The sequence below is a fragment of the Chiloscyllium plagiosum genome, unplaced genomic scaffold (assembly GCF_037043375.1).
Source record: "Chiloscyllium plagiosum isolate Xiang-an unplaced genomic scaffold, Cpla_swu_hap1 HiC_scaffold_37, whole genome shotgun sequence".
In the NCBI taxonomy this organism is placed as follows: domain Eukaryota; kingdom Metazoa; phylum Chordata; class Chondrichthyes; order Orectolobiformes; family Hemiscylliidae; genus Chiloscyllium; species Chiloscyllium plagiosum.
The window spans coordinates 44,288,929-44,316,199 of NW_028270175.1; the positions used below are offsets into that span (position 1 = coordinate 44,288,929).

The 27,271-nt window shown below is 42.1% G+C and overlaps 1 protein-coding gene across 1 annotated transcript in view; it reads left to right on the forward strand.

Annotated features, from left to right (window-relative positions):
* LOC122540084 (mucin5.7) overlaps positions 1 to 27,060 on the forward strand; it is an 86,578-nt gene extending 59,518 nt beyond the window's left edge. The window contains exons 19-25 of the mRNA XM_087980180.1: positions 2,102 to 2,272; positions 10,373 to 10,470; positions 11,362 to 11,536; positions 17,481 to 17,578; positions 22,988 to 23,162; positions 23,254 to 23,351; positions 26,691 to 27,060. Coding sequence (XP_087836306.1) covers positions 2,102 to 2,272; positions 10,373 to 10,470; positions 11,362 to 11,536; positions 17,481 to 17,578; positions 22,988 to 23,162; positions 23,254 to 23,344 — 808 coding nt within the window. The 3' untranslated portion in view covers positions 23,345 to 23,351; positions 26,691 to 27,060. The remainder of the gene's footprint in view (positions 1 to 2,101; positions 2,273 to 10,372; positions 10,471 to 11,361; positions 11,537 to 17,480; positions 17,579 to 22,987; positions 23,163 to 23,253; positions 23,352 to 26,690) is intronic.
* The last annotated feature ends 211 nt before the right edge of the window (positions 27,061 to 27,271 follow it).

Sequence of the window (27,271 nt, forward strand, 5' to 3'; positions counted from 1 at the left end):
CACTTTCACTCCCCCTCTCACTCCACCAAGGACATGCAAGTCCTTGACCTCCTCCATCGCCAGACATGGCAACACAACGCCTGGCGGAAGAGCGCATCATCTGGATGAATGCAGATTTCTCCAACTTCCTCATTTCCTCTCCCCCCACCTTTTCTCAGTCCCAACCCTCGGACTCAGCACCGGCTTCTTGACCTGCAATCTTCTTCCCGACCTCTTCGCCCCTACCCCCTCTCCGGCCTATCACTCTCACCTTAACCTCCTTCCACCTATCGCATTCCCAACGCCCCTCCTCCAAGTCCCTCCTCCCTTTTATCTTAGCTGAAAATGTGTTGCTGGAAAAGCGCAGCAGGTCAGGCAGCATCCAAGGAGCAGGAGAATCGACGTTTCGGGCATGAGCCCTTCTTCAACCCTTCTCAGCACCGCCTTCATGCCCGAAATGTCGATTCTCCTGCTCCTTGGATGCTGCCTGACCTGCTGCGCTTTTTCAGCAACATATTCTCAGCTCTGATCTCCAGCATCTGCAGTCCTCACTTTCTCCTAGAATACCTTTTATCTTAGCCTGCTTGGCACACCCTCCTCATTCCTGAAGAAGGGCTTATGCCCGAAACGTCAATTCTGCTGCTCCTTTAATGCTGCCTGACCTGCTGCGCTTTTCCAGGAACACATTTTTAAGCTCTGATCTCCAGCATCTGCAGTCCTCACTTTCTCCTAATTGACAGGATGCAGAGTGGACTGGTAAGTGGCAGATGGAGTTCAACCTGGACTAGTGTGAGGTTATTCGCTTTGGAAGGTTGAATTTGAATGCAGAGTAGTGGGTTAAACAGGATTCTTGGTAGTGTGGTGGAACAGAGGGATCTTGGGGTCCATGACCATAGATCCCTCAAAGTTGCCACCCAAGTTGATAGGGTTGTCAAGAAAGTATATAGTGCGTTGCCTTTCATTATCAGGGGGATTGAGTTTAAAAGCTGCAAGGTTATGCTGCAGCTCTGTAGAGCCCGAGTTAGACCACACTTGGAATATTCTGTCCAGTTCTGGTCGCCTTAATATAGGAAGGATGTGGAAGCTTTAGAGAGGGTGCAGAGGAGATTTACCAGGATGATGTCTGGACTGGAGGGCATATTTTATAAAGAAACGTTGAGGGAGTTTTAGGTCTTTTCTCACTGGAGTGAAGAAGGATGAGAGTTGACTTGATAGAGTTGCACAAGATGATGAGGAGCTTAGATAGAATGGATAGCCAGAGACTTTTTCCCAGGGTGGAAATGGCGATCACGTGGGGGTATAATTTTAAGGTGATTGGAGGAAGTTTTCAGGGAGATGTCAGAGGTAGGTTCTTTACACAGAGTATGATGGATGAGTGGAATACAATGCCAGCAGTGGTAGTGGACTCAGATACATTGAAGACATTTAAGCGACTCGTGGATAGGCACATAGATGATGTTACAATGAAGGGCATGTCGATTAGTCTGATCTTAGAGTAGGATAAGAGATCAGCACAACATCGAGGCCAAAGGACTTGTACTGTGCAGCACTGTTCTGTATCCTATGCTCTAAGTGAAGGGGGAGGTTAGTTTTACCTGGAGACTTGTGAGAAATCTTAAATTACCAATAGCTGGGACCGAAACCTTTGCATTTGTCAAATACAGCAATGTGAATTTATATAGCAAATTTTATAACAGCAAAGGTTAAGAAGAAATTTAATAAACTAAGTCAAAATTAAGGGGTCTTGAGAAAGTAGACAGGGAAAAGGAAGCTAGTAAAAAAAATTGGATTTAGGGCAGGCTGCAGATGAATTTCCACAAAGCTTGAGATATGATCTGGAAGAAGATTTGGTTTTGCAATTGAGATGGAAAGTTTCATTGGGCTATGAGGATAGATCTGGAGAGTGGAATAAAATTAGAAAGATCATTTGTAAAGCTGGCATGCAAATAATGAGACAGAAGGTCTCTTGTGCTGATTAATTAAATAATTAATCTCACACTGGTCATAAATTGAAACAAATTCTATACGTTTTCTATTGAATTACTGAGCCGTGATTTTGATTCTAAAATGTAAAAGTGTTTTACACAATATGATTTTTTTTGTGTTCCTTTTAATCAGGCAGCTGTGTGACCCAGTGGTTTGATCATGATGACCCCTCAGGGAGAGGAGATTTTGAAGTTTTGCAGAATCTCCAGAAAGAATATCCTGATCAGATCTGCAGTACACCAACAGCCTGTGAAGTGGAGACAATATCAGGAATCCCAGCATCAAACTCTGAAGACAACATTCAACAGTAACTATTCCCACTTTAGTGTTTCAAACTAACAACAGATGATTCTATTTTCTGGAATAAAGGAACAAGTTTAAAGATTAGGATCTGAAAAGTAGCATTTCCAGATTATCCTTGGTGCCATGTTTCACCAATGTTGCACAGTTCTGGTCACGGCATTATAGGAAGAATGTGGAAGCTTTGGAAAGGGTTCAGAGGAGATTTGTTAGGCTATTGCCTGGTATAGAAGGAGGGTCTTACAAGGAAAGGCTGAGGGAACCAAGGCTGTTTTCGTTGGAGAGAAGAAGGTTAAGAGGTGAACTTAATTAAGAAGTATAAGATAATCAGAGGGTTAGATAGGGTGGACAGTGAGAGGCTTATTCCTTGGATGGTAAAGGCTAACACAAGGTGTTAAATTGGGGGTGATAGATTTAGGACAGATATCAGGACTAGTTTCTTTACTCAGAGAGTAGTAGAGGCGTGGAATGGTCTGCCTGCAACAGTAGTAGACGCGCCAATGCTAAGGGCATTTAAATGGGCATTGGACGTAGATATGGATAATGATGGAACGGTGCAGGTTCGATCGGCATCAGATTAAATTCACAGTTCGGCGCAATATTGAGGGCCAAAGAACCTGTACTACGCTGAAACATTCTAAGTTCTATGTTCTAAATGTAGAAAGAGGAAAACAGGGAGGGTCAGTGCAAGGCTTGAGTCATGGTACAGGAATGTAGGCTTCAAATTCTTGGAAAGTTGGGAGTGCTGCACAGGACACACCTATTCAAAAGAGGTGAGTGTTCTCGTGTTCAGAGATTTGATTGATTTTTCTTTGATTTTGTGAGCTGGCATTTGTTGCCCACTCTCTAAATGATCTTGAATGTACTCTGTTAAGGCATTCAAATAAGTTCATTAAACATGATTTTGTTTTCAGAAAGCCATGTTGGCACTATGATCAAATTGTGATTTTCTAAGTATACTGCCATAACATCCTTAATAATAGGTTCTAGGACCTTACCTATGATAGATGTTAGGCTGACTGGCCTATATTTTCCAGGTTTCTACCTCCGTCCTTTCAGAACTCCATTCCTCAGTACTGGCAAATCTGAAACGCCTCTGCGGCTCTGTCTAGTGCCACGATAGAGCAGATAGTCGCCACCTCTTCAAGGTATATCCCTTGTGCACTAGGATCCATCCAAACACACAGTTAGTGTTGAATATATGAACATTTGAACATTCAAATTAGAAACAGACCATCCAGTCCTTCAAGCCTATTACATCATTTAAAAAGATCATGGCTGATCTGATGATAATCTCAATTCTATATTCCTTCCTACGCCAATAACTCCATTGTTTAACAATAACATATTCACTTTCTCAAATTATTCAAAGATTATGCTCCCATGTCTCTTGAGACAGACCATTCCAAAGACTGTCCTCCTCTGTGAGAATCTGAGTTAACTTGGATTTTTGGAAGATGAAGGAGCTGAGAGAGCTGCCTGGGAAGTGAGTGCACACATGGAAGAAACTCTCATGGTTACAGACACATTGAATGGAGCAGAAGAACCCCCTGTTGTTAGATCTCACGGGTTGGTCACTGGGTCATTTAAGGGACACATGGGTGCTGTGGATGATGTCATGCATCTGGGGCAATATAGTGATGAGGGAAAACTCAATGCACTTTCTCCCTCCAAGGCCATGCCAGTCATTAATTAGCTGTGCAGCCGGTTCACTTAGTGATATCCTCTCTGGTATCCGTGATCCATGACATATATTGATGTGCTGCCTCTGAGCTGATTCAAATAAGGTTTCACAAACAAAGAAGTTCAGCTCACTGGCAGGGTGACAGCAAGACCTTTAGTGATGAGAGCAACAATCTCTGTGACTATCTGCTTGGAGAGTCGCAGTTTTTGTTCGCACTCCACTACATCCAGGTAATTCTGTCTTCAGCAGTAATTGCTCTTATGTTCCTGCGCCTTTTTCCTTCTTTCTGCCTGCCTAATTCCTGAAGTTCTACTTTTCCTGCAAAAGGTGTTTCCCATCATTGCTTCTGGGTGCAAACTCTGATATTCTGAGCCCAATGTAGGCTCAAGTCTTCCTTCTGAGCAGGTCTTTGGCAACCTTACCCACTTAGAGTCATAGAGATGTACAGCATGGAAACAGACCCTTCAGTCCAAACTGTCCATGCCGATCAGATATCCCAGCCCAATCTAGTCCCACCTGCTAGTACCCAGCCTCCACCACATCCTCTGGCAGCTCATTCCACACACGTACCACTCTCTGTGTGAAAAGGTTGCCCCTTAGGTCTCTTTTATATCTTTCCCCTCTCACCCAAAACCTATGCCCTCTAGTTCTGGACTCCCCGACCCCAGGGAAAAGACTTTGTCTATTTATCCTATCCATGTCCCTCATAATTTTGTAAACCTCTATAAGGTCACCCGTTAGCCTCCGACACTCCAGGGAAAACAGCCCCAGCCTGTTCAGCTTCTCGCTATAGCGCAAATCCTCCAACCCTGGCAACATCCTTGTAAATCTTTTCTGAACCCTTTCAAGTTTCACAACATCTTTCCGATAGGAAGGAGACCAGAAATGCACGCAATATTACAACAGTGGCCTAACCAATGTCCTGTACAGCCGCAACATGACCTCCCAACTCCTCTACTCAATACTCTGACCAATAAAGGAAAGCATATCAAGCACCTTCTTCACTATCCTATCTACCTGCGACTCCACTTTCAAGGAGCTATGAACCTGCACTCCAAGGTCTCTTTGTTCAGCAACACTCCCTAGGACCTTACCATTAAGTGTATAAGTCCAGCTAAGATTTGCTTTCCCAAAATGCAGCACCTCGCACTTATCTGAATTAAACTCCATTTGCCACTTCTCAGCCCATTGGCCCATCTGGTCCAGATCCTGTTGTAATCTGAGGTAACCCTCTTCGCTGTCCACTACATCTCCCAATTTGGTGTCATCTGCAAACATACTAACTATACCTTTTATGTTCGCCTCCAAATCATTTATGTAAATGACAAAAAGTAGAGGACCCAGCACCGATCCTTGTGGCACTCCATTGGTCACAGGCCTCCAGTCTGAAAAACAACCCTCCACCACCACCCTCTGTCTTCTACCTTTGAGTCAGTTCTGTATCCAAATGACTAGTTCTCCCTGTCTTCCATGAGATCTAACCTTGCTCATCAGTCTCCCATGGGGAACCTTGTTGAACGCCTTACTGAAGTCCATATAGATTACATCTACTGCTCTGCCCTCATCAATCATCTTTATTACTTCTTCAAAAAACTCAATCAAGTTTGTGAGACATGATTTCCCACGCACAAAGCCATGTTGACTATCCCTAATCAGTCCTTGGCTTTCTAAATACATGTAAATCCTATCCCTCAGGATTCCCTCCAACAACTTGCCCACCACAGAGGTCAGGCTCACCGGCCTATAGTTCCCTGTCTTTACCGCCCTTCTTAAACAGTGGCACCACGTTAGCCAACCTCCAGTCTTCCGACACCTCACCTGTGACTATCGATGATGCAAATATTTCAGCAAGAGGCCCAGCAATCACCTCTGTAGCTTCCCACAGAGTTCTCTGGTACACCTGATCAGATCCTGGGGATTTATCCACCTTTAGCCGTTTCCAGACATCCAGCACTTCCTCCTCTGTAATCTGGACATTTTGCAAGATGTCACCACGTATTTCCCTACAGTCGATATCTTCCATGTCCTTTTCCACAATAAATACTGATGCAAAACATTCATTTAGTATCTCCCCCATTTTCTGTGGCTCCACACAAAGGCCACCTTGCTGATCTTTGAGGGGCCCTATTCTCTCCCTAGTTACCCTTTTGTCCTTAATATATTTGTAAAAACCCTTTGGATTCTCCTTAATTCTATTTGCCAAAGCTATCTCATGTCCCCGTTTCGCCCTCCTGATTTCCCTCTTAAGTATACTCCTACTTCCTTTATACTCTTCTAAGGATTCACTGATCTATCCTGTCTATACCTGACATATGCTTCCTTCTGTTTCTTAACCAAACCCTCAATTTCTTTAGTCATCCAGCGTTCCCCATACCTACCAGCCTTTCCTTTCACCCTGACAGGAATATACTTTTTCTGGATTCTTGTTAGCTTATTTCTGAAGGCTTCCCATTTGTCAGCTGCCCCTTTTCCTGCGAATATCTGCCTCCAATCAGCTTTCGAAAGTTCTTGCCTAATACTGTCAAAATTGGCCTTTCTCCAATTTAGAACTTCAACTTTTAGATCTGGTCTATCCTTTTCCATCACTGTTTTAAAACGAGTAGCATTATAGTCGCTGGTCCTAAAGTGCTTCCCCACTGACACCTCGGTGCCCTGCCTTATTTCCAAAGAGTAATTCAAATTTTGCACCTTCTCTAGTAGGTACATCCACATACTGAATCAGAAAATTTTCTTGTACACATTTAAGAAATTCCTCTCCATCTGAACCTTTAACACTATGGCAGTCCCAATCGATGTTTGGAAAATTAAAATCCCCTACCATAACTACTCTATTATTCTTACAGATAGCTGAGATCTCCTTACAAGTTTGTTTCTAAATTTCCCTCTGACTATTAGGGGGTCTATAATACAATCCCAATAAGGTGATCATCCCTTTCTTATTTCTCAGTACCACCCAAATAACTTCTCTGGATGTATTTCCAGGAATATCCTCCCTTAGCACAGCTGTAATGCTATTCCTTATCAAAAATACCACTCCCCTTCCTCTCTTGCCTCCCTTTCTATTCTTCCTGTAGATTTGTATCCTGGAACATTAAGCTGCCAGTCCTGCCCATCCCTGAGCCATGTTTCTGTAATTGCTATGATATCCCAGTCCAATGTTCCTAACCATGCCCTGAGTTTATCTGCCTTCACTGTTAGGCCCCTTGCATTGAAATAAATGCAGTTTAATTTATTAGTCCTACCTTGTCCCTGCCTGCCCTGACTGCTTGACTCACTTCTGTTCTCAACTGTACCAGTGTGAGATTGATCACTATCTCCCTGGGTCCCCCCCCCCCCTCCCCCCCCCCCGCCCACCTTACTACTTTAAATCCTCCCAAGCAGATCTAGCAAATCTCCCTGACAGTATTTTAGTCCCCTTCCAATTTAGGTGCAATCCGTCCTCCTTGTACAAGTCACTTCTACCCCAAAAGAGATTCCAATGATCCAAAAATGTGAATCCTTCCCCCATACACCAGCTCCTCAGCCATGCATTCATCTGCTCTATCCTCCTATTCCTGCCCTCACTAGCTCGTAGCGCTGGGAGTAATCCAGATATTACTACCCTTGAGGACCTCCTGTTTAAATTTCTGCCCAACTCTCTGTAATCTCCCTTCAGAATCTCAACCTTTTCCCTTCCTATATCGTTGGTTCCAATGTGGACAATGACCTCCTGCTGGCCCCTCTCCCCCATGAGAACATTCTGCACCCTCTCTGAGACATCCTTGATCCTGGCACCAGGGAAACAACACACAGAAACGTCTGTCTGTACTTCGGACTACAGAATCCCCTAACACGATTGATCTCTTGGAAGCCGACGTACCCCTCATTGCATTAGTACCAGAAACTTGGCTGTTCGTGCTACGTTCCCCTGAGAATCCATCACCCCCTACATTTTCCAAAACACCATACCTGTTTGAAATGGGTATATCCACAAAAGACTCCTGCCCAAGGTGTCTACCTCTCTCACCCTTCCTGGAGTTAACCCATCTTTGTGACTGTATCTGAGACTTTCCCCCCTTCCTATAACTGCCATCCATCACATACTGTTGCTGTTGCAAATTCCTCATCGCTTCTATCTGTCTCTCCAACCGATCCACTCGATCTGATAAGATTCGCATCCAACAGCATTTATGGCAGATATAATCCACAGTAACCCTTAAACTCTCTTTAAACTCCCACATCTGACAAGAAGTACATATCACTGCAAAGGCCATTTTTGCTCCATCACAATCTACAGACCCAGAAAAGAACACCGTCTTATTCCTCTGTAAAATAGCGCACCAGGTTAAATTAATAGCTGTGGCTTATATTTTAAGTTTAATCAAGAGACTTATCTCCAAAAACATATAATCAAGAAAGAACCCACTGTACTCACTAATACAGCCTTTCTCTTGGACAGACTTAAAACAACAATTAACTTATCTGATTCTGTGTTGTGAACTTCGCCCAAACCGGTTCCTCCAAGATTAGTTGTGAAATTCACTGTTTGTTAATTTTCCCAGATGCACTCCGATGTCCAGTGACACATGAATTACTTCTCTTGTAACCAGTGATGTTAAGATTTTAATTGTGCCAATCAATGTCCAGGCACTGATAACCCAATTACCCTGTGCCTAAGCAGTATCATAGCACACCTTACCAAATGCTAAGTTTCCTTCTGTCTAACTGACCCTCTTACATGGTTGTACTATCCAACCTTGTGTGGTCCTTCTACCTTCAGATGATCTTTTTGCCAGGAACTGGTGTGCCCTGCCTTAAAACAAATGTGAGCAGTAAAAAATAACAAGTTGCTAATGAGTTTTTAAATAGCCTCAGTTTGGTAGAGAGAGAATTCCATACCCCAGTTTTTCTCCATCTCATTCTTAACAGCAGCCAGTGACAGGAATGGCATCTTGAAATTGATACAAAGAGCATAAAAAATTTACAGCTCAGGAACAGGCCCTTCGGCCCTCCAAACCCGAGCCGATCCAAATCTACTGTCTAAACCTGTCGCCCACTTCCTAAGCATCAGTATCCCTCTGCTCCCCACTAATTCATGCATCTGTCCAGACGCATCTTAAATGAATCTACCATGCCTGCCTCTACCATCTCTATTACAACACGTTCCAGATACTCACCACCCACTGTGAAAAGTACTTGCCGCATGTATCCCCTTTAAACTTTTTACCTCTCACCTCGAAAGTGTGACCTCTTGTTATTGAATCCTTCACCCTGGGAAAAACCTTATCTCTATCTACCCTGTCTATACCGTTCATGATTTTATAAACCTCAATTAGGTCCCCCTCAATCTCCTTTTTCCTAATGAAAACAAACCTAACCTACTCAACCTCTCTTCATAGCTAGCACCTTTCATACCAGGCAACATCCTTGTAAACCTTCTCTGCACCCTCTCCAAAGCGTCCACATCCTTTTGGTAATATGGTGACCAGAACTGTACACAGTATTCTAAGTGCGGCCAAACCATTGTCGTGGACAATTTTAACATGACCTGCCAGCTCTTATACTCAATAGCCCATCCGATGAAGCTAAGCATGCCATATCCCTTCTTGACCACTCTATCCATTTGTGCAGCAACCTTCATGGTACAATAGACCTGAACTCCCAGATCTCTCTGCTCATCAACTTTTCCCAAGGCTCTTCCGTTTACTGTATAATTCGGTCTAGAATTAGAACTCCCAAAATTCATCACCTCACATTTGCCTGGAATGAACGCCATCTGCCACTTCTCTGCCCAACTCTCCAGTCTATCTATATTCTCCAACAAACTTGCTGATCATACCGATAGTGCCGTCTTCTAGATCATTTATGTATATCACAAACAACAGTAGCCCCAGCACTGACCCCTGTGGAACACCACTGGTCACCTTTCTCTATTTCAAGAAACTCCCTTCAACTACTACTCTCTGTCTCCTGTTACTCAACCAGTTCTTTATCCACCTAGCTAGAACACCCTGCACACCATGTGACTTCACTTTCTCTATTAGTGTACCATGGGAAGCCTTATCAAACACTTTACTAAAGTCCGTGTCTCGGACATTAACAGCTCTTCCTTCATCTATCAACTTGGTCACTTCCTCAAATAACTCTATTAAATGGTAAGGCACGATCTGTCCCACAACTAACCATGTTGTCTATCACTTATAAGCCCATTCTTTTCTAAATATAAATAGATCTTATCCCTCAGTACCTTCTCTAGCAACTTTCCCACCACTGACGTCAGGCTCAGTGGTCTGTAATTACCTGGAATATGAGTGCCTGCACCATTTTTGGATCTTCCCTCCAATTCTGTTCTAGTTTTGGGGACCTGGAACACTCAGGCCTATTTCTCAAATACGAATAGTTTTGAAAACTGCACTAACCAGTCATTCCATTTACATTCAACAGGTGTAGCATTTCAACTGGATTTACCTGTATCAACGCAGAGCAAAGAAATGGCAGCTGTGAAGATTACAGAGTACGATTTATCTGTCCTGAATCCTTTTGTAAGTAATTAACATTTTAAATGGTGTTTTGTGTACTATATTCCAATTCATTAGTAGTATTTCTAGATGCAGTGCTGCAGCTGTATTATCCATTTACTTGATAAGTAACAGTCAAAATTTGTCACTGGGGATAATCATGCCAAATGTTCTGCAAGTTGTACTATAATCTGGATGGGTAGGGGTGTGAAATGTAACAGTGAGGCTCCTACAAATGTTAACAACCCTAAGAAGCATTGTCAACCCCCATGACTGTACAACCAAAAACCCACTACTGACTGTACAATGCCTTGTGTCCATAGCCCTATTACTTCAATCTCAGTATCTCTCAATCTAATCCTTGCTTCTATCAAGAGAGCATGGTTGCCTATTAAGAACTGCTGATCAAATTGGAACTCTTGTTTATAGCAATATCCCTTGCTGTGTTATTTTTGCTGAATGCAGCATTCTTTCTCGAGCCAAATACCGAGAATGCTGGAGAAACTCAGCAGGCCTGGCAGCATCTGTGGAGAGAGAATCTGTGGTATGATTCATCTTCAAAACTGACTTCTTCAGAACTAGACTCATTAACTTTGTTTCTTTCTCCATAGATGTTGCCCCACTTGCTAAGTTTCTTCAGCATCCTCTGTACTTGTTTCAGATTTTTAGCATCTGCAATATTTTGCTGAAATAAATTTGAAAAAACAGCACCTTGTTTTCCTGTGGAATTCTCAATTTGTGATCTCTTTGAAGGAGGAAGTGAAAAAATACTGGATTGCTTTCTTGTCGAAATTTATTACTATTTTATTTAACATTTTTTAAACAGTCAGGTTTTACCGTTTTTGAGTTTCTATCCTAAAACTGAAAGTGTTGAAGTGTTGCTGACAGCACAGTCTTTGTCTTCCTTTAAACCAGGCAGCTGCAAAACCCAGTGGTTTGATCGAGATGACCCTTCCGGAAATGGGGATTATGAAGATCTTGTGAATCTTCGAAAAGAAAATGCTGGTAAAATCTGCAGTAATCCGACTGCCTGCGAAGTAGAGACAACAGAAGGTGTTCCTGCCTCACGTACTGGAGACATTGTTTCTGAGTAAATAATGATACCTGCCATCTTATATGGACATCCGGAAGACATTTGATCAGGTTCCATGCAATCGACTGTTAGCAAAAATAAAAATACATGAGGTTGGAGGCAACCTTTTTACACTAGTAGGGAATTGGTTAGAAGGTATTAGACAGTCAGTAGGGGTAATGGATATATATTCCAGTTGTTACGATATGACTACTGGTGTCCCACACTGGGACTTAGTATTTCAATTTATTTATCAGTGACTTATTTAAAGCAATAGAAATCATTTTGTTCAACACCAGGTTAGCAGGCACAATACAAAGTGTAGGTAAGGGCAGAAACTTGCAAAACGACACAACATACTAAATTAGTGGAAAGGTTATGGTAGCTGAACTTCAAAATGGAATATGTGAGCTTGTACAAACATTCAAATTAGGAGGAGTAGGCCACTTGACCCCTCGAGCCTGCTCCACCAGTCAAGAAGATCATGATTGATCTGATTACTTCATATTCCACCTCCTTTCTTATTAAGAATCTATTTAATTTTACAGTAAGAATTTTCAAAGACAATGCTTCCAATACCTTTTGAGAAAGAAAGTTCCAAAGAGCTCAACCCTCTGTGAGAAACAATTCCTCCTCATCTCTATCTTAAATAGCAACATGTTATTTTTAAACAGTGACCTCACTTTGGGCATTAACAGAAATGGTTGATCACAATATATTTTAAGTCATGAGAACAAGACAGAAACAGAAAGGTTTTCATGTCCATGTATAGACAATATTAAATTCTAGTTGCACAAATGACTTCAAAAATTCTTAACATAATTTTGAAGGGACTAAAGTAAAAGGGATGGAAGTATACTTTAGATCCATATAGCTCTGGCGAGACTGCACTATTGCATTCAGTTCTGAGCCTCACAACTCAGTAAGGATATGTTATCTGTGGAAGAACCACAGGTTCACAATCACTAGAATGGTACTGATGATTGAGAGCAGTCATTCTCAATGGAGATATATGGCCCCCTCAGGGGCCCTGGCACATTTGAAGGGGGCCACATACTGAAAACTAGAATGATTTTCTGTCCATCTACTCCATGTTTGAAAGTGGAGGGGGCCAATGGAACCTGAGAAGAGCTCATAGGGGGACCATGGCCATAAAAAAGGTTGAGAATCACTGATCTAGAGGATTGCTTATGTATATATGTTACAAGGAGTATATTTTGCTTCATTGCTCAGATCTATGAGTATAGAATTGGGACATCATTTTGAGATTGTACTGGACATTGATGAAGTGCTCCTCAAGCACTGGAACCAGTTCTGGTCGCCCCATTATGGGAAAGATATTATTAGGCTGGAGAATGTTCAGAAGAGAGTTACCAGGATATTGCCAAGAATGGAGGGCTTGAGTTACCAGGAGAGGCTGAATAGGCTAGGACTTTTTTCACTGTAGTGTAGGAAGTTGAGGGATAACCTTGTAGAGATTTATAAAATAATGTGGGCCATAGATAAGATGAATGGCCAGTGCCTTTTCCCTCGGGTGGGGGATTTCAAGACTAGGGGGCATATTTTTAAGGTGAGAGGAGAAAGATTTAAAAAAGAAATGCAGATCAGTTTCTTTTTAAGAGTGGTTCGTGTGAGGAATGAACTACCAGAGGATGTGTTGGATGTGGTGCAGTTAGAATGTTTGAAAGACATTTAGATAAGTACATGAATAAATATAATGACCAATCGGAAGCAAAGCTGCAGGTTAACATCTGTGGGGGAGATTCAACTGCATTGAGAAATGATAAAAATAAAAAGAAAGGAGAACTCAGGAGAGGTTATTAAAGTCTCTAGTGTACAAAATATGACAGGGTGTTTGGAAAGGGTTAGGAATCTAACTTTAAAAAACACTGGATGAATGAATAACAATGAGAAGAGGAACGGTCAATACAGGACTGAAGATGTTGTATCTGAATGCGTGCAGTATACGAAATAAGGTAAATGAGCTTATGGCGCAGCTCGAAATTGGCAGTTGTGACGTGGTATGCATGATGGAGATGTGGCTGCAAAGGGATCAGGACTAGAAGCTAAATATCCAAGGATTTATATCCTATTGAAAAGACAGGCAGGTGGGCAGAGGAGGTAGGGTTGCCTTGTTAGTAAAAAATGGACTGGGAGATCCAGGTTGGTAGTTGATTGCAAGTAAAGGAAATTGTGGAGTGTCCATGAGATGGCTGTTTGGAGCAGTTTGTGGTGGAGCCCACTAGAGAACAGGCAATTTTGGATGTAGTGTTATGCAATGAGGCAGACTTGATAAGGATGCTCAAGGTGAAGGAACCCTAGGAGGCAGTGATCATAATATGACAGAATTTACTCTGTAATTTGAGAGGGAGAAGGTGGATTCAGATGTAATGGTATTAAAGTTGAATAAAGGCAGCTGCAGAGGGATGAGCAGACCAGAATTGAATGGGAGAGGAGCCTAGCAGAAAAAACAGTGGAATAGCAATAGCAGGAGTTTCTGGGAATAATTCGAGAGACGCAGCAAAAAATCATCCAAGAATCAAGAAACATAGTGAAGGGAGGATGAGGCAACCATGGCTGACCAGGGAACCATGGCTGACCAGGCAACCATGGCTGACCAGGGAACCATGGCTGACCAGGGAACCATGGCTGACCAGGCAACCATGGCTGACCAGAGAACCATGGCTGACCAGGGAAGGCAGGGACAGCCTACAAGCAAAAGAGAAAGTGCACAATGTGGCAAAGGACAGGAGGAAACCAGAGGATTGAGAAGCCTGTAAAGACCAACAGAGGACAATAAAGAAATAAGGAGGGAGAAGATTAAATATGAGGGTAAGCTGGCCGGTAATATTAGGAAAGATTACAAGAATTTCTTTAGGTATATAAAGAGCAAAAGTGGACACTGGACCACTGGAAAATGATGCTGGAGAAATAGTAATGGTGAACAAAGAAATGGCTGAGGAACTGAATAAGTAGTTTGCATTAGTCTTCATAGTGGAAGGCACTAGTGATATCCCAAACATTCAAGAGAGTTGGGGGAATCAGAGATGAATACAGTTGCCATCACCAAGGAGAAGGTGCTAGAAAAACTGAAAGGTCTGAAAGTGGATAAATAACCTGGACCAGATGGGCTGCACCCTAGAGTTCTGAAGGAGATACTGAAGCGATAGTGGATGGTTTACTAGTGACCTTTCAGGTATCACTGGAGTCTCCCAGAGTACTGGCAAATCACTAATGTAGCCCCTCTGTTTATGAAGGGAGCAAAGCAAAAGGTGGGAAATTATAGGCTGATTAGCCTGAACTTATTTGCTGATAAGATTTTGGAGTCCATTGTAAAGGATAAGATTTATGAAGACTAGGAAATCAATGGTAAAAGAGGGCAAAATCAGCATGGTTTCATCAAGGGGAGGTCACGCCTGATAAGTCTGTTAGAATTCTTTGAGGAGGTAACAAACAGCTTAGACCAAGGCGAGCCCAGTGGATGTTTTCTGACTGGACCTCCAGAAGGCATTTGATAAGGTACCATGCAGGAGACAGCTGAGTAAGATAAGGGCCCATGGTATTAGAGGCAAGGTACAAGCATGAATAGAAGATTGGCTGTTTGGCAGAAATCGGAGAGAGGGGATTAAGGTGACTAGCAGTGTTCCACAGGGGTCAGTGTTAGGACCACAACTTCTTACTTTATACATTAAGGATCTGGATGAAGGAACTGAGGGCATTCTGGCTAAGATTTCAGATAATACAAAAATAGGTGAAGGGGCAGGTAGTATTGAGGAGGGAGGGTGAAGAATTGGCAGATGAAATACAAGGTGAGAAAATGTGAGGTTGTGTTGGTAGTTAGGAAGGCAAATACAATGTTGCCATTCGTCTTGAGAGGACTAGAATATAAAAACTGGGATGTACTTCTAAGGTTTTATAAGGCTCTAGTAAGACCACAGTTAGAGTATTGTGAGCAATTTTGGGCTCCATACCTCAGGGCCATTACATCTTTCCTGGAGTGGGGCAAGAGGAGGTTCACGAGAATAATCCCAGGAATGAAAGGCTTAGCATATAAGGAACATTCGAGGACTTTGTGACAATACATAATGGAGTTTAGAACAATGGGGGAGGATCTGATTGAAACTCATAGAATACTGAACAACCTGGACATTGGGAAGATGTTTCCATTGGCAAGAGAGACAAGGACACAGGGGCACAGCCTTAGAGGAAAGGGAAGACTGTTTAGAATGGAGATAAGGAGAAACGTCTTTAGCCAGAATAGTGAATTTGTGCAATTCATTACCACAGAAGGCTGTGGAAGCCAGGTCACTGAGTATATTTAAAACTGAGATAGGTTCTTGATTGCAGAGGGAATCAAAGTTATGGGCAAAAAGTGGGAAAATGAGGTTTGAAAAACCTAGTAGCCATGAATGAATGGCAGAGTAATCTCTCCTCGTGTGTCTTATGGTCTAAATGTTTGGAGGGATATGGTCTAAATGCAGGCAGGTGGGACTAGTTTAGTTCGGGATTTTGGTTAGCATGAACTGGTAGGACCGAAGAGTCTGTTTCCATGTTGTGTACTCAATGAGTAAGCGTGTATGCAGAAAACAACACAAGGATTTAAGAGCGATTTAACAGGGTAAGAGGACTAAAAGATATATTTAGGTAGTTCAGTTGAAACTGTTTCTTCTGGAGTCCAGAATGGAGGGTATAACATTTGGGTAGCATGGTGGCTCAGTGATTAGCTCTGTTGCCTCACAGCACCATGGATCTGGGTTCAATTCCACCCTTGCTGACGGTCTGTGTAGAGTTTGCACATTCTCCCCGTATCTGCATGGGTTTCCTTCAGGTACTCTGGTATCTTCCCACAGTCCAAAGATGTTCAGGTTAGGTGTATTAGCCATGGTTAATTGGTAGGGGGGGGTTAGGGATTGGGTGGAGGTTTGGTTCTGGGTGAGAGGCTCTTCAGAGTGTTGGTGCGAAATCGATGGGCCGAATGGCCTCGTTCTGCATTGGAGGGTTGAACTGAAAATTAAAATCAGAGCTAGGCAGTTCAGGGGGTAATGTCAGGAAGCACCTCTTCAGAGCAAAATGTTGCATAAATCTGGAGTTCTCACTTCCTGAAAAGCTGGTGAGGACAGATCAATTAAATATTTCAGACATAAGATTGATGAATTCCTTTTGGGGAAGGATATTACCAATTGTGAAACTAAGGCAGGAAATATAGTTAGATACAAATCAGCAATATTCTAAGTAAATGCAGTTCTGTTCGCTGGGAATTTGTGTTGCAGACGTTTCGTCCCCTGTCTAGGTGACATCCTCAGTGCTTGGGAGCCTCCTGTGAAGCGCTTCTGTGATGTTTCCTCTGGCATTTATAGTGGCCTGTCCCTGCTGCTTCCGGTTGTCAGTTCCAGCTGTCCGTTGCAGTGGCCGGTATATTGGGTCCAGGTCGATGTGCTTATTGATTAAATCTGTGGATGAGTGCCATGCCTCTAGGAATTCCCTGGCTGTTCTCTGTTTGGCTTGTCCTATAATAGTAGTGTTGTCACAAACAGAGAACAGCCAGGGAATTCCTAGAGGCATGGCACTCATCCACAGATTCAATCAATAAGCACATCGACCTGGACCCAATATACCGACCACTGCAGCGGACAGCTGGAACTGACAACCGGAAGCGGCAGAGACAAACCACTATAAATGCCGGAGGAAACATCACAGAAGCGCTTCACAGGAGGCTCCCAAGCACTGAGGATGTCACCTAGACAGGGGACGAAACGTCTGCAACACAAATTCCCAGCTCGGCGAACAGAACCACAATAACGAGCACCCAAGCTACAAATCTTCTCTCAAACTTTGAATTCTAAGTAAATGCGGAACTGGCTGAGTGACCTACTTCCTGTTCCTAGGAAATTGGGATTGTTTCAAAGAGTGTGAATTGTTTTAATTATTAGATTAACACATGCTTCTATTGTGCGTTAAACAGGTGCAGCCTTTCAACTGGGTTTGCCTGTGTAAATGCTGAGCAAAAAGACCAGAGCTGTCAAGATTACAGAATACGATTTACCTGTCCTCGCTCTTTTTGTAAGTTTTGAACGTTTCATTTGTGGAATCTACCCTTCCACTTTGCTCATCATGATGCAGTATTGAATGTTGTCTATGTATCAGAAAATTAAAGGGCTGAAATTCTTTCCCTCTGTTTGAAAGAAGCAAGTATGTGGCAGCTATAGAAAACTAGCCTCAGTGCCCTTGATCTCACATTGTGAAAATTGTACTGAACAAGGTAGCCACGTTAAAAACTAGTGTCCTTGAGGAGAAGAAACCTGCCATTCTTACCCAGGCTGGCCAATAATGACTTCAGAATCAAGATAATGTGGTTGAGTCTTAGATGTCCTCTGGAATGGATAAGCAAGCTATTAAATTCAAGGAGGAGGAGAAAGTGAGGACTGCAGATGCTGGAGATCAGAGTCAAAAGTGTGTACTGGAAAAGCACAGCTGGTCAGGTAGCATCTGAGGATCAGGAGAGTTAACGTATCAAGCATAAACTCATCATCAGGAATGTGGGGAGAAGGGGGGGGGGGGGGCGCGTGCCAAGGGGCTGAAAGATAAATGGAAGGGATAGGGTGGGGCTGGGGGAAGGTAGCTGGGAATGTGATAGGTAGATGAAGGTGGGGGGTGATTCTGATTCATTGGAGCAGAGGATGGTGTGGATAGGTGGGAAGGAAGATGGACAGGAAGGACAGTTCAAGAGGATGGTACTGAGCTGGAGGGTTGGATCTGGGTTAAAGTGAGGGAGGAGAGTTGCGGAAACTTGTAATCAACATGGATCCCATGTGGTTGGAGATGGGGTGTTCTTCCTCCAGTCGTCAGATGGCGAGGACTTGGTGATGGAGGAGGCCCAGGACTTGCATGTCCTTGACAGAGTGGGAGGGCACTTGAAATGATCAGCCACAGGGCGATGGAGTTGTTTAGTGCATGTGTCCCGGAGATGTTCTCTGAAAGATTCCGCAAGTTGGCATCCCTGCCTCCCCGATGTAGAGGAGACCACATCGAGAGCAACGGACACAGTAGATGAGGTGTTTGGATGTGCAGTAAAATCTCTGCCAGATATGGAAGGATCCTTCGGGGCCTTGGATGGAGGTGAGGGGGGAGCTTGGGTGCGGGTTTTATACCTCTTGCGCTGTCAAGGAAAGGTGCCGGGATGGGACCTAACGAGGGAGTCGTGGACGTAATGGTCTCTGCAGAATGCTGATAGGAGTGGGTGGGAAATATTATCTATGTGGTGGGGTCTGACTGTAGGTGGCGGAAATGGCACTGGGTGATGCAATGTTTGGACCTGATTGGTGGGATGGAAGGTGAGGAAAGTGGTTCTATCCTTGTTGCAGTTGGAGGGTGGGGTTCAAGGGCGGAGGTGCGGGAAGTGGAGGCGATGCGCTGGAGGGCATCATCAACCACATGGGAGGGGAAATTGCGGTCGTTGAAGTAGGAGGCCATCTGGGATGTTCTGGAGTGGAATTGCTCCTCCTGGGAGCAGATGCGGCAGAGGCAGAGGAATTGCAAGTAAGGGATTGGATAGATGGTCAACAAATGTTGGCCTTGCCAGTGACGCCTCTGACCCATGAAAGAATAAGTAAAATCGGAGAACTGCGCAGTTTTATTTCTTTACTGGTGCTAGTAATTTCTTCACTGGAGACAATGAGATGTTGTACTGCGGTACACTGAGATCAACTTTGAGTACAATTGCCAATTATGTGCCTTCGGGGCTTAAAAACTAATCTTCATTATGATGATTCCCTGGGTGCCTTAACCCTAGCAGCTGTTACGTGGCTTTAGTTTTTAGTCTGTGTCAGGAGATCACATGGTGCGCTCATTTCCTGTTTTTGAGAAACAGATTATCGTGGCCCGAATCAGGTCTAAACAGAAGCAACAGTCCATAAAATTGAAGATTAGAGGAACCTTGGTGTACATATTCATGGATCTCTGAAGGTTGATAAGGTAGTTAAGAAAGTATGTGGGATACTTGCCTTTATTAGCCAAAGCATAGAATACAAAAGTAAACAGGTTATGCTGATGGCATTGCACTAGAGAGGATGTGGAGGAGATTTACCAGGATGTTGCCTGGGCTGGAAAGATTAAAGAGGTGGGGATTTTCTTGGAGAAGTGAAGATTGAGAGGAAACCTGACAGAGGTGTGTAAGATTGAGAAGCATAAATAGGAAGATACTTTTTCCATTTGTAAGGGTGACCAATAGCCAGGGGGCATAGATTTACATAAATTTTAAAAGGTAGAGGCTAAGATAAGACTTGAAAAGAAATATATTCATCCAGGATATTAATATGTTCTCCTCATTTGTTCTGCTGCCACCTTCAATGATCCGTGCATGTATACAATACCCAGATTCCTCTGCTCCTACACTCCTTTAGACTTGTAACCCCTATCTTTTACTTGTCTATCCATATCTTTGCTACCAAATTCTGTTTTCTGCATTGAATGGCACATATTCACCCTCTCCACTAACCTATCAGTATACTTTTGAAGTTCTACATTGTCTTCTTCACAGTGGTTCCAAGTTTGCAAAATCAAGATCATTAATAAACATCAGAAGAAGCAAGAGTCCTAGTACTGGATATTGGATAACCTCCCTCCAGACCTTCCTCCAGCATGAAAATGTATCCATTGACCATAACTCTCAGTTTCTATTAGTCAATTGATTTTGTCCCTACTCTCCTTTTATTTGCTTGGTGCAACTGAATCTCAAAAAAGCACTGGGATAGTGTCAGCCTAGTGAAACTATCTGTCTCCGAAAGAGCTGGAATGGAGCTGATAGTAGGAGCTGGAGTGCAATCTCAGGAATCCAGTAGAACACAGTCTCAGGAAAAGAAATCAAATTCTTGGGATTCAAGCAATCGTTCACTGTAATGGAGCAGTTTCTGAGGATGTTCTGAAGTTAAATCTTGTAAAGTGAAGAATTGAAACCTTTTGTTACGAAGCCGATGTTTTGAGAGTTTATGATCCGCAGTATCACCATATCTGGAATTGCTGAGGAACCCATTGGATCTATCTATTCGCTATTTGACTACTGTTTGTCTAGTACCTATGTATTCCTCATGTTAATTCGAGATGTTGGAGTGTAAGTTATGTCTATGTTGTAGATTATTTTACAGTTCTAACATTATATCTTATTGCTGTTTGTACAAAACTATGGTATCTTATGGTTTTCTTCTCTTACCAAGTAGCTAGGATTGCAAATGTAAACAATACTGGTTTACATTAAACAATAACTTTAAACAATAACATTACTGGTCATTAATCAGTCCACGACATAAATCTGGTCTCATTAGTGTTCATAACAGTTTGAAAATGTTGTACAGATTCAAGGTAACGCACATGTGGAGCCCTTAAAAAAGGGAGCATATTAGATCATCATGAAATGCATGTAGAATTATTTTATGAACCTGTTTAGATGTTCATCAGGAAGATAATTAACTTTGGTAGGTACGCACTGCGACTTTCAAACTGAGAGTGGCTGTTATGGGAAGATTGAAACAAGAACAGAAGTTGGGCAAGTTGTTGAACTATTAGTGAGGGAACATCTTGCAGACAGTGATCACAACTCTGTTAGATTCAAGATTGTTATGAATGGCACAGTGACTCAGTGGTTAGCACTGCTGCCTCACAGTGCCAGGGACCTATGTTTGATTCCAGCCTCGGGCAATGGTGTGTGTGGAGTTTGCATGTTCTCCCCATGTCTGTGTGGGTTTCCTCTGGGTGCTCCAGTTTCCTACCACAGTCCAAAGATGTGCAGGTTAGATGGGTTGGCCATGCTAAATTGCTCATAGTGTTCAGGGATGTGTAGATCAGGTACATTAGCCATAGGGAATGCAGGATTATAAGAATAGGTTAGGGGGATGGGTCTGGGTTGGATACTCTACAGAGGGTTGGTGTGGAGTTGTTGGGCTGAAAGGCCTGTTTCCACACTGGGGATTATATGGACAAGGATGGGCCTGATACCAAAGTTGTCAATTGGAAGAAGGCTGATTTTAATAAGATCAGAAATGATTTGGCCAAAGTGAACTGGGAGTAAGTATTTTCAGATAAATCTTTCTCAGAATAGTGGAATGCATTCAAGAAGAAAGTATGCAGAGTTTCCAGCCAACGTGGTCCAATAAAGAAATAAATTCTGTGAACCCAAGATACCAATGGATATACAGCATTAGATTCAGAGAAAAGGGGAGGCTTATGACAAGTACCAAGAGCTCAAAACATTAGAAGACTTAATGGAGTATCAAATGCAAGAGCAAACTTAAAGGGAGATTAGGAGAGCTGAAAGGGAACATGAAAGGGTACTAGCAGCTAAAATAAAAGAAAATCAGAAATTGTTTTGCAGTTATGTTAAGGATAATGGGAGAGCCGAACCTATTTGTGCATTGAGCTAGAGATTTTACGAAGGGTTTTAAATGAATACATTGGGTCAGTGTGCACAAGTGAGAGAGACAATATGGATGTAGAAATCAGGAGAAAGACCTATGATACAATTAAAGAAATTAGCACATACTGAGAGGAGGTTCCAAGTGACCTGACATGCTTAAAAGTGGATAGATATCTGGAGCCAAGTGAAATGTAAAGCAGGTTGTTGAGTGAGACAAAGGAGGAAATAGCAGAGGCACTTGTTCAATTCCTCTCTAACCACAGGAGAGGTGCCAGAAGCCTGGAGAACAGCCAATGTGGTACCATTATTCCAGAAGGGAGCAAGTGATAAACCAACAAACTACAGGCCACTCAATCCAATCTTGGTTGTGCTAATCTATTGTGTGCAATTCTGAGGGACAGGATTAACTTGCATTTGGAGTGGCATGGATTAATTAAGGACAGTCAGCATGGTTTTATTAAGTGAAATTCATGTCTGAGCAACTTGATTAAATTATTTCAAGAAGTGACCAGGTGTGTAGATGGGTGCAATGTTTTTGGTGTAGTCTACTTGATAAATCTGAAAAAATGGGATTAGAATAATTTAGTGGTTGTTTCTGACCAGCCTCGTCACAATAAGATGAAAAGCCTTATCCTGTGCTGTAGATGATGATGATGACTCCATGATCCTGTGCATCAGGTGAAGGAAGTGAATTACTGAGGTTGGTGGATATAGTGCTGCTTTGTCCTGGATAATATCAAGTTTCTTGATCGTTGTTGGAACTATATTCATCCAGTCAAGTGGGACTTATCAAACTTCTCACTTGTATCTTATGGTGGGCAGGCTTTGGGGAGTTAGGAAGTAAATTACTTGCTTCAGAATTCCAAGCCTCATTCTGCTGTTGCAGCCATGGTATTTGTCTGTGCATTCAGTTCCATTTCTGGCCAATGGTAAATGACAGTGTATTGATTTTGTGCAGTTAGATGTCTCCCAGGAAGATTCCCTGCACCTAGTAAAAATAAAAACACTGCTTCTGTCTTTCGGCATGTTGCTAACAATTTCCATTTGATTGTTCCTTTAACCAGGCAGTAAGAAAACTCAATGGTTTGATCGTGATGACCCAGTAGGAAATGGTGATTTTGAGGATCTGGAGAACCTTCGGAAGGAAAATCCTGGTCAGATCTGCGATAGCCCAATTGCCTGTGAAGTACAGACAGTGTCAAACCAGTCAGCCTCAAGCACTGGGGATGTTATTCCTGAGTAATTAAACTATTCGTACTACAGTATTTTCATACTGCAATTTTATGTTTTACCAATTACATCATCATCCTCTTTGGTTTTGCCTCAATAGGTGCAGCACATTGACTGGGTTTACTTGCGTGAATAAAGAACAAAAGTTTAAGCTCTGTGAAGATTACAAAATACGATTTACCTGCCCTTAATCTTTTTGTGAGTAATGGACATTTGGAAACAGTGATTTGTTGACTACCTTGATTGTATTGACGGCGGAGGTATTGTGGGTTGATGTGGCAAGGTGGAGCCTATGGCCTCCTTTACCGACTGTGTCAGCTCATGCCAAAACATTCACGTTGTCTTGTACCTTCATTCTTTGCCCTTACAACCATATGCCACCTCACATACCATGGGAAAATATCAGGATCCATATTGAGGTTAAGTACAGATTAAATAAAGCAGTTAAGCTACAGAAATACTACAATATAGCATTTAAGATTGTATCAATACACAATTATTAGAACTGAAAGTGCAGTTTTTTTCAGCTCACAGATATATGTAAGCTGTTTTTCAATTTTTAAAAGGTAGTCTATTTAAATAGATTGATAGCTTGACTGTTCTACAGATATTCCCTGCTGTTTATGAATAATTATATCTCTCAAAATTCAGTGCTCACACTGTGCAATAAAACCCAAACTCCAGCAAAAATGGAGTCTGTTTGCCATAAAATATGGATGAGCATGCTCAAATATTAGACAAACATGGATCTACATCATCCACAATATTTCTGATAAATTGTGCCAAGCAGCTGTATATACAAAGGTTGATTCTAGCCTTGCTAAACAGTAGCATCGGCTTTTGTACTATTTTCAACACTTTTTAAGTAAAGGTTAAAATGGCAAATGAAGGATCACCTCAAAAGGTCTGCCGTTCTCAGTTAGTAAGAAGAAACAACACAACAATGAAAGATTGAGTCTGAGAGTCTCTCATCTTTCTGATTTTTCAGTTCCATATTTGTGACATTTCTACTGTTAATTGTCAAATGAATTATACGTTATATGTGGATTGCATTTGATACCAAGAAAACTTCCTGCTTTGACTCAGGAAGTGTGGTGAGACCATTGCTCAATGTTGCATTCCCAAGTTCTGAAAGTCTTCCATTCACATGGAATTGCAGTCTTCCAAGCGGGCTGAAGACAAGACAGCCACCTCCAAAAGCAGATTAGAGATGGAGGCAGGTGAAGACAGCAATGTAAAAGGCCTACCTCCATGGGGTCGTTGACCTATTCCTCTACATGGTTCTTAGGCCCCCTAATCCTCATACCCCTCATCCACCCAAAATTCTCCATGTCCCCTATTTGCTTCCTTACTCCCATGCCCCTTTCATGTAATCTGAGCATCTTCCATGCCCTCACAATGTTGCCCATTCATTCCCCATGCCCCCATATACCCTTTCAACCAGAATCTACAGAATTTAGGAGCTAAATGAAATCACTGGGAAAAAAAAACCTTTTTCACAAAATAAGTCCTTTCCCGTCAAGTGATGATTATTCTGTCAAAATAAATAAACAAATATTCGTAACCCTCTTCTAAACATCTAATTATTTTAACTGCTCATAAAACTATAAGGCAAAACAAGGTACAGTCCTCCCCACAAAGTATATCCAAATTCCATTGAGCTAAATCCATTAATGTTGCTTGGAACGCAACACTGCAATTGGAATGGCATGATATTTCATAGCTAAATAAACCTTACAGAGCTCAATATAAAGGCATCATTAAAGTTGCTTGATCAGTTGCCTGTTCCTTTATTTAAAAAGCCCAATGCAGTTCAAGTCAAAGGAGTCCTTTTCTCAAAGTGTTATCTGATTTTTAAATTTATTATCAATGCTAAATTCAAAGCATAGTCACCTGCCTTAAATCAGATTTCTATATAGTTGAAGCAGATAGACACTGTATCCATTAGTTAAAGTACTCTCATGCATGGGAATACATGCACAATTTAATGGTCATTTACCTTTTAAGGACAGACTCTTATACTGAATTACTGCTTTAAAATCATATTTAAATTATCGTACACTATTAGGCTATGACATATGAAGTTAGTAAAACTGTTTAAATCTACCTTTTGAAAGGTTCACAATCCACAGCAGGCTTTCCCCAAGATTCATGAAACAATTTACCTGGAAGGTCCCCTTAGCTTTCAGAAACCATACCTGCCTCATGGATCATATCACTATCAGGTGAAATTACATTTGGAGAGGCTTTTAAATGGAAACCCTGATATAATATTCCATCAGAATCATGTTGCAATCTACCATGTTTCTGGCCCTGGCTCACAGAATCATACATATAATGACTTCCACAAAAGTCATAATAGTATAAGATTGTGGCCATGCACACCTCAAATGTGGGCCTCTGGATATGGTTCAGTCAGTGCTGACAGCAAAAGATCTGTCCCATAAGAGTTTCTGTGTAAATTTTCATTGAGTTGCACTTCTTTAAATACATTAATCTTTGAAGAAATACATTTTTAAGCATTGCATGATAATTCACTATAAAAGAACCATTGAGCCTGATGGATTGAACACAAAGAATATCATCTTCAAGCTCCATTCCATTAAAAAAAGCCTCTGCTTAATCCAGGGAATAAAGACATCCCACTTCGATTTAGCAGCAATGCTTTTGTGAAACTGAGTTGCTTTTAAAAGTGAATTCTTGGTACATTCTGAACTCAACTCTATTTTTGTAATGTGTTTTGAGAGAGCAGATATTCATAAAAATGTTTAAATATTAAATGTTTTGAAACCTAATCTGTGCAGCCGTTGTACAGAGCTGTTGTTAGTGGGCAGATTTCCACGAGTCACAGTCATCACTTTTGCTTCTCAATCTTCAGCTACCAATATACGTCGATAAAGAGTGGCACCAGAAAGGGCAAAGCAGGTCAGGCAGTGTCTGACCAGAGTTGAAGTTTTGGGCATAACCCTTCATCAGGACCAAAACATCTATTCTCTTGCTCCTCAGATGCTGCCTGCCTTGTGCCTTTTCCAGCGCCACACTCTGACTCTCGAGCATCAGCAGTCCTCACTATCTCCTAGCTACCAGTATAAACCCAACAAGACAGTGTAACCACTGTCTTATGTCCATATGTCTAAGTTGATTCTAAAAACATGGGAAGTTCATGGCTTGGAGAGGGTGGACGCTAGGAAATTGTTTCCGTTAGGCGAGGAGACTAAGACCCGTAGAGACAGCCTTAGAATTAGAGGGGGTAAATTCAGAATAGAAATGCGGAGACATTTCTTCAGCCAGAGAGTGGTGGGCCTGTGGAATTTATTGCTGCAGAGTGTAGTGGAGGCCGGGACGCTAAATGTCTTCAAGGCAGAAATTGATAAATTCTTGATGTCACAAGGAATTAAGGGCTACGGGAGAATGTGGGTAAGTGGAGTTGAAATGCCCATCAGCCATGATTGAATGGCGGAGTGGACTCGATGGGCCGAATGGCCTTACTTCCGCTCCTATATCTTAAGTTCCTAATCGCATGTCATTTTTTTCTAGGGACAAGTGAGCAGGAAAGCAGTCACAGGACCTGCCTCTGGAGCCAGCCAGGCCTGCTTCAGGCTCAATATTTGATGGAGTTGCTGTACATAAACATTAGTCTGATGGATTTGGGGTCAAATAAAAAGCAGTTACAGAGAGAAAGTCACATCATATAGACTTGGAGTTACTGACTAATCACATTGAACTATACTACCTGCATAACTGTATAGAAATTGAATTTATATATCATTTTGAGAAATGTTGGAAATTGGTAATTATTAGGGAGCAGAACTCTTGGAGCTGTATGCATTTAGTTATAGTAATTAACAAATAGGTTGCATGTGAGGGAAAAGTGGGAAACTCAATAATATGAATAAAATTTGTTATCTAATTATTATTAGTGTAATTCTTAGAATATTCTTTGCAAATACAGTATTCAGTAATTAAATCAAGGGATAACTTACTATCAAAAACATTCCCAAAATGGAAAAGGACATGTCTCATTCCTAATGTGGAGTAACAGTGTCACCAGTTTAAATCAATTCAGGAGATATGCATACTACCAGCAAAGCCAAAAGGTATTATCCATGTCTTTCAGC